Consider the following 12,997-nt stretch of genomic DNA (forward strand, 5'->3'; position numbering starts at 1 on the left):
TACAGTTTATAGGAAGACCTTTATGCCAACTATCCGAATTGAGTTTATGGGAACATTGAATTTCTTAGCTAATATTTGAATTGTCACACCAATGTGCATTTTTCCCGTGCTAATTAAACATCCCTTGTTTATTTGATTTATTCTCATGCTAGGAAAGTGTAGCTGCCCTGGCAGAATCTGAACTTCTTGTGTGTTGCTGTACATTTAAAGCGAACCTATGACCAAAATGTTTACTTTACATAAAGGGTAGATAACCCTTTTATATAAAGTAAAAAACTGAATAGGAGCACAGAACCTCCTGGGATACCCAAGTCACGCATCCCATGAGGCTTCTGGCTGCTCCTTCTGTGCATGTCTGACATCGAGCATGCGCAAAAGGGTCTTTTTCCTGCAATGGGAAAAAGAAATGCTGATCTCACAGATGCACAGTGAGATCAGCACTCTTTTTCCCATTTGCAGTAGCCCACGTCACTCAATCTTATGCCTGCGCAGTGCGAGATCGGGTGACGTGGACAGAAGATAAAATAAGACGGATGAAGATGAAGACACTTTATCCACGCTGTGACAAAGCTGGATTACAGGACAAGCTTTGGAGGGATTGGGGGCTCTGAGGAAGTAAATGTAAGTGTGATTTTTTTTTTATAGTTTAAAGAGACTTCTTCAGTTTGCCCAGTTTGGGACTCTTTATTGGTCAACCATCAAATCCAATTATACCTACTTTCTCTACACTCCCCTGCTCCATTCGACCCTTTGCAGAATACTCAGTGGTTATGGTTGTGTGGGTGCATGTAATTTCCTCATACGATGCAATACATAGACTGTAGTGACCAATTGTCAGGCCTGAACCCTTATACCAGAAAAGGACTTCATCAGCCCAGTGTAGCCATAGATACCATTAAGAACAGAACTACAAGGTTTAGACTTCTTCCAAAAATAATCAAAATACAATAAAAATACATTTTCACAACACAATAATCAGTTTTTAAGATGTATTTGATTAATAATGTTGTTTTTACTTTGAAAGTGCTTCAAAAAATGTCATGCATTTCATTACTCATACCTTTTATATGTCTTCCAGCTGGACTTGTTGTCCTGTTCTTATTTTTTGGTGAATTGGAGGATTCTGCTTTGTTCTGATTATTCAGAGATGCTTTGTTCAACCTTTCATTAAATAAAACAGTGTATTATTTAGCCAATTCTTTCTAATATCATTGTAAATCTGAAATTGTCACATATTGCATGTGTTACATTAATTAATTGAAACATATTAATAAAGGTATTAGAAGCAACCATGGGAGTGTGTGATATCTAGACAATAATTTCTCATTCAATGCTGCATAAAACAAAAAAAGATTTATTAAAAATTCAACTCGACACACGGAAAAAACCTTTGCAGATTCCTAATTTGCATACACTGGTGTGCAATTTACATCTTACCTATGAACTGCAGAATTCATTGGAGCATGGTATACACTCTCTGTTATCCTTTGATGTAATTGGCTGGCTTCTATAAAATATATAAAAAATCGCTGTTATATGCTACAGTAAATAGTTAAAGCGTGGGCCCATTTACACATGCTTTTTTCTTAATGTGTTTTCCAGTTACAATAAAAAGAAGACATCAAAAAGCAGCAACATTCATTATTAACATGTGCTAGATTGCACATTGAACTGAATGCCAACATATGTCTTACCACATATCAACACACATTTACATGCATTGTGATGCATTGTTGTGCATCATGGCATTGATACGTGTTGTAATTTTATACAAATATTCAGCTTAATTGATTTAATGAAAAAATGCATCAGCTGCAGCACCATGGGTGGCACCACAAAAAATAAAAAAACATTCATGCAACTAAAAAAAAACTTATACATTAGAAAGACAACTGTAAATAATCCTCATGATGTAATTTCTTTTACAGCCTAAGCAGCTCCTTTGCCTTTACATTAATTTTACTTCTTTAAACCTGTTCTACCATGGCTCTTTTTGAAATTTGAAGATTTGGGGCACAACTAACACAAGGTTAAGGGTCCAAAAATGGAACAAAGATGCCTATAATACATTATTCATCACCTTTAATAATAAGGCAAGACTGGTTTTCAGCAGAATTTCAAGTAAAAAAAGTTACCTCTACAAGCTTCAAGTTGCCCTGTTAGTACCTTTCTAATCTCAGAAACCCACAGGTTCTTCTGCTCAACAGATGATGCCTACAAATAAAAAAAGAACAATATGTGTACTGGTAAATTTAAGAATATACATATTTTGACGTATACTACATACCTAAATATGAATGTAATGAAGCAATTTTCTTTCATTTCTAAATTCATCCAGTGTAAGTATACAGAATACATTTCCCAGCATTACAGTGTGTCTACACATGGCAGGTAGATGGTACGCAATTGTAGGACTTCTGTCTCCTAACATGACACTAAAAAGCATGAGCGATCCTTGCTAGGTGGATAGTATTATAGCTAAAGCCATATACAGCTACTCAATGGGTATTCAAGTTTGTAACCTTCAGATTCAAAGTTAACACTTATAATTTACATTACTTAGCATATTTACTTTAATATTTTCCCCTGTTAATCAAGGATAAACTTTGGCTTTGCAAAGGACCAATATACTTTTGGATATCTGTTTTGCATAGGAATGTTGTTGTGTGGGCTGCTACCAATAGGCCAACTACAGCTGTATTACAGCTGGAATAAAATAAAAGCCAAAATTCTGGTTCTTAAATTGGGAATGTGTGTGTTTACTGCTATTTTTTAAAGTAAGGCTTTAGTTCCCCTTGAGGCTAGGAACATAATCAGAACTGAATAGTACATAGTAGTGGAGCACATAAACAATGGGGGACTATGGAAAGGAATATACCAATAAAATTACTACTACTGGCACTAGTGTATTGTTTAAGAATGTGTAACATGAATACTCGGCAACATTTTCAGTGCCAGCACTCGCCAAAAAAATGGCCTTTGGAGAATTTGCAGCTCCAGCTTCTATATTTTACCTGAATAATGTACACTTCTTCTCTGCCGTTATACCACACTTCAAACTTCTTAATATCCCCTTTCACATTTTCAGTGATACCAACAGAACTCATCTGTTAAAAAAAAACAAAAAATAATCAACATGAATATAAGACAGTAATGAATATAAGTAAATAAGTAATTTGTACCTAAAGCAAATTTTGCTAGAACAAAAAAAATAATACTTTTATTATTATTATTAATAATAATAATAATAATAATAATAATAATAATAATAAAGGAAAAAAAAGAGTTACAGTACTCAGTTATCCTGATGAAACCATTGTTGTGGGTATCCATGAGGGTTTGTAACCTGAATAAATGCTGGCATTTAGTCACATGATCTGAACAAAAGAGTAAAGTCAATTAGCTAGTTCTTCCAAATACACAATTCCTCATGCCCTTTGTCATGTGAGCAAACGTTTACATTTGATAAAATTATGGGCCTGCATGATGCCTGGTCACAATAATCTACCTGTACTGACCTTTTCGAATGAAATTTTACAAATCTGAAGGTACAGTTGGGCTTTAAAATATTTTATTATATCTCTTCTTTATCTTTTGTTGCTTTAAAATAATTTTTCATTTTCTAACACATTTTCTTTCATGACAATAGCCACCAGCATAAATAGAAGGTAAATCTGCTCAAGGACAACAATTAAAACTTGAATACATTTTGACTCATCCCCACACTATCTATACTTAAAAAAAAAGTTTTTGCTAGGCATTTGTTTTACCAGTACAATAAAAAACAGAATAGCTCTTTACCTTCAGAGCATGCTTAAAACTATAGGAAGGTGACTTCTCGTGTCCCTCAGTGCTCTCTTCCCTCTTCTTGCAGAAGAGAAGTGTTTTAGCATACAGAAATAGGTGCCTTTGCATAGGCTTGAATCTTGCCAGATCTTTCACTTTATTGTGGCCCTTCTTGTGGTCAGTCCACACATTGAAGGAGCCCTGCATGAGCAGTTTCCCTAGGTCACTGAGATGCCCCTATGGAAACAGAACACACATACAACTAACTTTCACAACATATACAGTACATGAAGCTTACAGATTCTACCTGGCATGCAGTGGTATGATTAAATAGAATGTTGCCAGCTTGGGAATAAACCAACAAGGGTCCCACTTGCCCTTCATGCCTATGACATGTAAAGCAGTGAAGGACATTCACTTGTTGGGATATGTGGCTCAGATAAAAGATTTTTCTTGTCTTGTTTGCAGTTAAAAAAATTGTACATACTGTATTTTGCCTTTAATTTTATTTTTGTTCATGAATTCAAGTACATTTTCGTGTTTAAGTAAACCATATGTAATTACAAATCCAAAGAGAGGTTTTATCGATGCACCACTTCTAAAAGTTAGGAGCCATTGACATTATGATACTGATTCGGTTGCCATGTTTACAATACTGGATGTTTACTTGAGTTCACATTAGAACATATATCAACAAATGTTTAGTAAATCATTAGCTGCAAAAATGAAAATAATTAGCAAAAAAGTTTGCTGTGTACATACCACATACTATAATGCAATCTGGTACATTAACAGATTTCAATGCACAGAATTCCAAACAAGAAAGTTAGCAATGTTAATAAATTGAGACATCAGGGTTGATTTAATAAAGCTCTCTAAGACTAGAGAGGATAGACTATAATCGGTGAACTTAGGTGATCCAGCAAACCTGCAATGGATCTGGTCCAGAATTGAAAACAGTTGCCAAATAATAGCAAATTATTTTAGGAAATCCATTTCAGACTTGATGGATCTCCCAGGTTCTCCCATAATAATTTATTTTCAAATATATATAATATTTATTTAGTATTTTAAAATAAATTTTAGATAAATTATTTCTAGTATAACATCTATTATTTGGAATGCTTGGGGCTTATACATATATTTACCATATATATGTCAACATCATTTGGCTCTTTTCAATTGTAAAGATGACTCTTTTATTATGTTTAAAAAAAACAGAAGTACAAAATATAGTAGTCTCTATTCTGAATGTAATTCTGTACTACACTTTTCATGCAAAAAGTAAACACCTAAAGTTAACACCTGGGAGCAGATATGAAAAATTATTTACACGTATAATTATACTCTGGATTGCCCAAGTTCTTGGCACCAGGCATTGTTTAAGTATTTACGTTTACGTGCCTGAGGACTAGTGTTTCCAAGATTGGCTTCACCCATTTCCTTATTCCCAAGAAGATGTACTAAGAAATTTCAGTAACATGGCAAAGTAATAGTCATATTTTGACTGCACAAGATGCCCAGATAAATAAGAAATGATTGATTCCAGCAAACCTGCAATGTTTTTTTCACAGTCATTTGCTATTTGCTAGCAAATGTTTTTAATCATGGACCAAATCCATTCAAGGTTTGCTGGATCACCCAGCTTTACTGATAAAAGTGAATACTCCCCAGCCTTGGAAAGCTTTAAAAATCAGACCCATTGTCAGGACCAGCATCTATCAGATCAATACCCTAGTTAAACAAGTCTTTTCAAAACAGAATTTCCATCACATCTTTCACCATACAGATATTCCCCAAAATTTGGTTACCTGCTGTTAAATACTGTCCACTGATTCTCACACTTGTTGTTTGTTTTAGTGACTGGGCTAGGCCCTCAATTTTTATTATTCTGATTTTTTATATATTGGCTTTGGCAACTTTTCATATTTGTCTATCTGTATTGGCTATGACGTATGTCTTTGTCAGCTCATATAGGTTTATTATTGCTTCTAGTTCTCTGTTTTAGAAAACGACTAAAAGACATAATATCATACCTCATATCCAGTAATTGCTATTTGATGCATAGAATCATTAACTGATTTGATGATATCTAATACAGTTGCAAGAGCTTCTTCTAATTCTGCTGTACCTTCCAAATTCTTGCTGCATTTAAGCATTTCCTACACAGAAAAAAAGAAAGCTCTTTAGAAAGAATCAGCAACATAACATGTAAAAAAATGTAACCAGGGCAAAAAATAAGTTTATTACGAAGTAAAATTAGACCCAGGAGCAAATATATTAGATGTATATCGCAGTTTAGGCATAGTGTTCAATAGTGTTTTTATTTTTCTGACTTTTCCTTTATTTTTACACACTTTCTGTTCTGAAGGAGCAGTGCTGTCACCCTTGGACTACAGAACATCCACCTCTACCATATACCATGAAGGATGAGATTAGGAGAAGTTCATTGCAAGGTTTTCTGGGGCACTGCTAATTGATGACGCCTTACTTTTATGAAAACACTTTAAACATTTAGATTTTCCCACTACTCATTTAAAAGTGTAAAAGAAAAAAAATTCCATAACAGTAGTTCATGGAAATTGATAAACCACCATTTACACCTTTGCCACATAATAAAAACATTCAAAATGGTATTACATCCTCTACAATAAAAAACCATATATCACAAAAGATTAGTAAAAAAAGAAGTTGTGCCACTTTGTTTATAAGCATACTTCCTGCAGAAATATTGCTTTATGTATCATCCAAAATATCCCAAATCCAAAACCAGTTCACAGTTTTTCAAACTATAAGTTGAAACAAGTTTCAAAAAAATATATACCAAACAATAACTTGTTAAAACACCTCAATGTAAAATGTAATTTATATCTTTGTAATAAATCTTTACATACACAGTAAATATTTCAAGCAACATCATATGAAGGACAAATACCACAAATAGAATCTTGTATATTATATTCCATTAGGAAATCAATCATTGTAAAACAGTGAAACTTATGATTGGGTACATAGTAGTAAAAGCATGATTATTGTTGACAAATGTTTTTTTATTAATAATTATTTTTTGGATGCTAATTATCCAGTGATATCATATGCAATAAAGTAGTGTCTGTCTCACATTTAGAATGATCTTTTGTATAATAGTACTTTCATTAAATAGTCTAATATGAGTACATAGGGGTGATGCCTTTAATGCTAAATTCCATAAACCGGGCATACTTCTTTTCCCTTAGATTAGACATCGCCCCTGTTAAGTGATGATTGCGCATGCTCAGTTTAATTATCGACATGCAAATAGGCACCCGGCCACTTCTGAGTATTTTCATGTTGAGAATCATTGTGTCTTTATGGTGACACGACATAAACGTCTGATGTCAGACATAATTTCTTCAATATACACACCTACGTCTCCACTATTTGGAAATCCATTCCAGGTTTACTGGATCACCCAGCTTCACTGATGAAAGTGTATCCTCTCCAGCCTTGGAGAGCTTAATAAATCAGCCGTATTGTGTATGCCAGGAGCACGGTCTGTGGATTCTTCTGTTGCACTTGCAACAACAACAAAATACTTTTTATTTTTGTACTGTTAAATATGCATCCCCCACTTTTTTAGGGATCCAAGCAGTACTGACAAAAAAAGAGTGTTAAAACATTCGTAAACAACAATGTGGAAAAAAAAGAGAAAGCAAAAGCTTTTCCAGTTAGAATAGTAAATCAGAGTTACAAAGGTGAGAATAGTCAAAAAAACTATTTTCAAGTGATTTAGAAAGTCAGTGTGCATATTCTGTCTAATCTTTTGTGTCAAACAGAATTATGATTCGTAGTTCAAAAGTTCAAAGTATTTTTTTTTAAGTTTCCTTAAAGAACTTAAACATACATGTCTTCTATATACTGTGCAGAAATCATTTCCTTATGTCCCTTCATTGTGTGTCTGTGTAGAAATGTATTCTTGTCAGTTATTTCTGTTCTGTTCCCCCAATATAGCAGCCCTGGTCACATTGTATGATTCAGTAATATTGAGGGTTCCATTTCTGTTTGTGACACTTAACAGATTAATTAGGGTTCATAGTTTGCAGTCTCATTTTTTAAAGGTTTTGTTCCCTTATTTGCATCTCTGTAGTCCAAATGAAATTTCTGAAGTGAAGTGTCTGAGGTTGGATGACTGCCTAAAATTCAAAGTGCCTGAAAATCATTGGTTCCCCCATGGCCACCGTGAGATAGGGCCAAGATTTTTGAGAATACTTGTTTTAAGCAGCATACTAAGAAGTCACATGCAGGGGAACAATGCAAGTAAATTAGATATATAGAGTAAATTAGATATATTCCAGTTAATTCCTAGATCTGAATATCAGCCAAGCTCCTGTGCAATTTACATAGCAGTGTTTCCACAAAGGTTGTTTTACCAAGAAAAAACAGCCTATCACAGCATTTAACATAAGCTTTTCTTCCTATGTCCCATACTAAAAACCACAAATAATGGGGCACCCTGTTTAGTACCCCTGTGAAGTCAAAAGGGTTCACCACAGCTCACAATTATAGCTGAAAGAGTATAGCAATTGGACTCAAGTAATGAATGCATCATAGAGCCAAAACATTCAAGAATTTCACACAATCAGGGACATTCTACATTGGCTTTGATATTTTCAATGCATGAAAGTGCACACTGATCAGAGTTTTCGGGGTTGCCCATTTTTTTAAGAAAAAAAAGATTTGGAACTCTAGACTTTAAGCCCAAAAGCCTGTCTGGTCACAATTAAAGCCTATAATCCTAAAAAATATGAAGTCTTGCTGTGATTACTGAGGATAAGTTCCACATGAGTCTGCAAAAATGACTACTTCAACACTGAGATTGAAATGGAATAGTTAAGACACAGTGAGCATATACAATGTAATCTTTTTGCAAACTACCAGTTAATATTCTATATACACTGACCAATTCATCAGGAGAATCTTGCTGATTAACTGGGCCTGATTTAATAAAGGTTTGCTGAATCACCCAGGTTCACTGAAGAAAGTTTATCTTCTCCAGTCTTGGAGAGCTTTAATAAATCAGACCCATTGCCTCCCACCACATTAGTGGTTATTGGGGAAGGAGATGAAGGTTCTATCTCTTATATACCTCATCCAAAACTTTAAAAAAAGTTTTGAATGCTATTCCAGAGGATATGTGTAAGATGTTAACAGTTATGTAAGATGTTAACAGGTAATCAGCACCTGCAATTCATTTTTTTTATAAAGCAGCCACAGATTGATTGGAAAACTTGTACCTTGCCACCCGAATCCTTGCCTAATGTATGGAAGTGTGGAAGGATTTTCGTTATGTACCTAAATAAACCAATAAAATTTTACCTTCAAAAGTAGCTGATACTTTGTGATTCTTTGGACCGGTTTCAAGAGATAAGCATCCAAAGAAAGTTTGTGATCCAATTTCCGTTGACATTCCTAAAAATGAGAACAACATGTAATCAGAAACCAGTCAGTGGATGGTGGAGTTCATAGAGCAAATGGTAAATTTGAATTCAAATTCAAGTTGCTGTAAATGAGTCTTTTTTTTTAATTTTTTGTTCAATATCTCAAGACTGTATCTCTCATTTTTCTTGTGTTCTTGGTGTTTATCCATGAAGGATCGCTTTTACTGGACAGCCACTGTTGTGGATACAGGTGTCACAGCAGAAAAGTCACTGTGATGTGATTTAAAGTATACTTTGAAGGATTATGCACTGTCAATTAAAGCATAAGAAAGGCTTTGTTACATGTTATCCATAAGCTTTTTATACATAAATCCTTTTTTGCATTTATTAACAAGGTATAATCCTACAATGTATATTTTAAACCACATATATTTGTTACATCTTCTGGACCTACTATTTAATAAAATAAGTTAACTTGGTTTAGCCAACAACCTGCTTTTCTGGCTTTATCTATGTATTTGCCTTCTGTAACTAAAACAAATGTACCCATTACTTTACTAGCTTTGAATTTCACCATTCTTCCCCTAGCATAGATAAATTAAGTTTCCAAGTTTTTAACAGATGCCAGTAAAATGTTACATAATATTATCTTTATTATTTTATTGCAGCTTAGGCAAAACTGTCCTTTAGATAAATTATTTAGATAATTTAGATAAAACTAGTTGAAAGATGTTTCTAAGAGCAGCTCTGTATAGATCTTTAAACCTTAATTTAACCTATTAAACTGGAACTGTAAACAATCTTTTTTGGAGAAGGTGGGTAAGAACTAAAACCTGTGTGGGTGTTCATTGCTGTCTGTGGTCTGGTTAATATGATTTCCAAAACTTTCTCACCCCATGGCTAGGAAAATCTCCCTTATGGGATATTTCTCCAGTGAGGACACAGTCCACAATAAAAAAAACTCACGGATGCTTAGATTGTAAGCTCATCTGGGCAGCATCCTCTCCTCCTACTGTGTCACTGTCTGTCATGTGCAACCCTATTTAATGTACAGCGCTATAACAATATGTTGGCGTTATAAAAAATATGGTTTAATATTATTAATAATAATAATAATAATATTAATAATAATGACTCAACCTCAATACACTCTATACAATGCTGAAAAAAAAATGTTTTGGTTGAATTCACATTTCAGCTATGTTTTTGAGTCCTAAAGCAGATTTCCATAATAATTGTTGTTGTTGTTGCATTGCATCAGCATATCAGCCTTTGTTATATATTTGTGTTCTAAATTCCCAAACAAAACTTATTTCTGTTATACAGGTAAGACATTATTAGTTCATAAAATGTTCACTTATGAAATTATTAGATTATTTTGTTTAGCTTAAATGCCATATACTTTTTCATGCAATATTTATTTTATACATAATGGTTACTTACCTGGAAAAAAATGCTTTCAGCGCATTGCCTCCACAGGGCTTCTGATCTTGGTTTATTTTGGCAGTACTTTTCATAAATTTGAAGGTCTTCCTTCTATATTAAAAAAATTAGTTACAAATTACTATGCATTGGAATATTACAGCAATTACATACATATATCATATAACACATGTTTAAAACTTAATAACAACTAATGATCCAAAATTTGAAATTTGTAGCAAATTTGAAGGTTACCCAAGATAAGGCAATATTAGGAATAGGGATGGGAACATTTTTACAGAAAAAAACAATGGGGAAATCTGTTCTATTGACAACACTGGCATAAGTCTGAGTTTTGGTTAAGTGCTCCTTGGACGTGCTTCTAACTGGACCTGAATTCAATGTCTCTCCTAAGAGTAGAGTAGAGTAGAGTTTATTTATCTTTTTACATTCTGAATGACTATCAAGACCTGTAACTGTTTTTGGCATATGAGTATATTACAGCAAAATAAATTTTGTTTTTAATAAATCAAAACCATGAGGACAAGGTAAATGACTACTGAGGATCCTAAGTCTTTATCATTGATATTATGTAAATAAATATATATTCTTCTACATAGGTTTTTATTTTTTACTACATAATAACCAGTTTTACTCCTTATTAAGAAACATCAATACTGTTGGGAAATGCTTATTGGGACGACAATTCCGTGCTGTGCGCCACCGCAGCATCACACACACACTATTTTGCCCAGCAATGTCATCTGCAGCAGCAAAGAGAATAAAGAAATAGCAACAGCCCTTGTTTACCTTTTTCCTGAGCACTAAGAATTGGGGGCAACCATGTGCTGGGAAACGCAACCAGTCTCCCGAGGTGCTGCTATAGGTGAAGAGTGCAGCGTTAGTTTGGGGGACTGGTGTCTGGTGAGTACTGAGTACTGGTGAGTGCAGGACCAGGGCCTTACAAATTTCTTAACAGCAAGTAAATGACCACTGTTATAAACACATTTGCAGATTGTTTTGGCAAAAGCATTTCCCCATTTGGAAGTTGAATTATTGAAGTGTGGATTTATTTGCATTGAGTTCCTCTATTTGTAAAAGAATTGTACACAAGCAGAAATAATAGCTCTTGTATAGTTAGAGGAACTTTAAAAAGTGGTTCACATAAGCAATGCAAATATATCCAAACACATTTATCACATAGATTTCAAGTAGGGAACTGTCAAAATTGAAGTTTATTGGGTTGGATTACATTCTAATGCCAAAAAAGAGGTGGATATCTCTATAGACTGATGTTAGACTGTATATGGTTATATAAAGCTAGGGTCGTTCAAAATCCTGGCATCAATGAGGAAATGGTTTAGTTCTAATATTACTGATTACTATATTTAGGAAAATAATAATTATATGTTTAAATATTACATTATATGTTTACTGTAATATTTACTAGTTTACTGTAATATTTACTAGTTGCCAAATGTTTTCAGAATAAATTGTAAGGATTCACTGTGAGCAGAGGTTTGTCCTTTTCTTGTTCTTTTCCTTTCCTTCAATATTAATATATGTAATGTTAGAATATAAATTGCTACTAGTTTTCAAATTATATTTATGTTGAATTTTGTTCAAGGTCTATTCAGACAAACCTGAAGCACTACCAAATAATTGCATATCAAAAATGCTGTCACTGTAGGTACTGTAGGTTCAGGTACTATGCAATACTGGAATGGATCTGGTCCACGGCTGAAAAAATATGCCAATTAATAGCAAATGATCACCCATGTTTGCTGGATCATCAGGCCTAGTATAACTTAAATCATGTGTAAGTGTCTCTCTATTAAACATTTCTATTGAACTACTGACAGAACTACTCATAACTAATATGGCAATGGGTTTCCCACATGGGTCACGGCTATCCGTGCTATTTCCTCGAGAGAGCCAGTGCCAATACAAGTTAGAAGAAAGCCTTTTTATTGATGTGCATAATATAAACACAGCAACCCGGTCACTTGGGGTTTAATAATGCACAAGTGCCAAGTTCCCCTGTTATCATGTCTATTACCTCTGTGCTGTAAAGTGACCCTTTCGTCCCACGTGATCCTCATACTTCCTTTGAACTCTTGTGCTCTGAGATTTCTGTGTACCTTAGAATTCCTTATTATGATTAACATCAGATACTGCAATTATCTGTTGCAAATAAAATAGTACAGACAGTACTAAACATCACTAACACTCATACTGCTAACACTAACAATGCTTGAGGATGTAAGGCCTGGGTCAATACCAGTATTCCCCAGACACCAATCCCCCAATCTATCACTGCAGTCTTTGCGCCTATACAGCCTCCGCTCAGCCTGGGGAGTACAGAATGTCAG

At 34.1% G+C, this 12,997-nt stretch overlaps 1 protein-coding gene across 1 annotated transcript in view; it reads right to left on the reverse strand.

Moving 5' to 3' along the window:
• MCF2L2 (MCF.2 cell line derived transforming sequence-like 2) overlaps positions 1 to 12,997 on the reverse strand; it is a gene marked incomplete in the record, with an annotated part of 134,440 nt that overhangs the window by 19,060 nt on the left and 102,383 nt on the right. The window contains 8 exon segments of the mRNA XM_072408165.1: positions 1,061 to 1,161; positions 1,438 to 1,507; positions 2,136 to 2,214; positions 3,015 to 3,107; positions 3,802 to 4,023; positions 5,823 to 5,948; positions 9,142 to 9,234; positions 10,647 to 10,739. Of these exon segments, the coding sequence (XP_072264266.1) occupies positions 1,061 to 1,161; positions 1,438 to 1,507; positions 2,136 to 2,214; positions 3,015 to 3,107; positions 3,802 to 4,023; positions 5,823 to 5,948; positions 9,142 to 9,234; positions 10,647 to 10,739 (877 nt within the window).

This window comes from Pyxicephalus adspersus, chromosome 4 (genome assembly GCF_032062135.1).
Source record: "Pyxicephalus adspersus chromosome 4, UCB_Pads_2.0, whole genome shotgun sequence".
Classification (NCBI taxonomy): domain Eukaryota; kingdom Metazoa; phylum Chordata; class Amphibia; order Anura; family Pyxicephalidae; genus Pyxicephalus; species Pyxicephalus adspersus.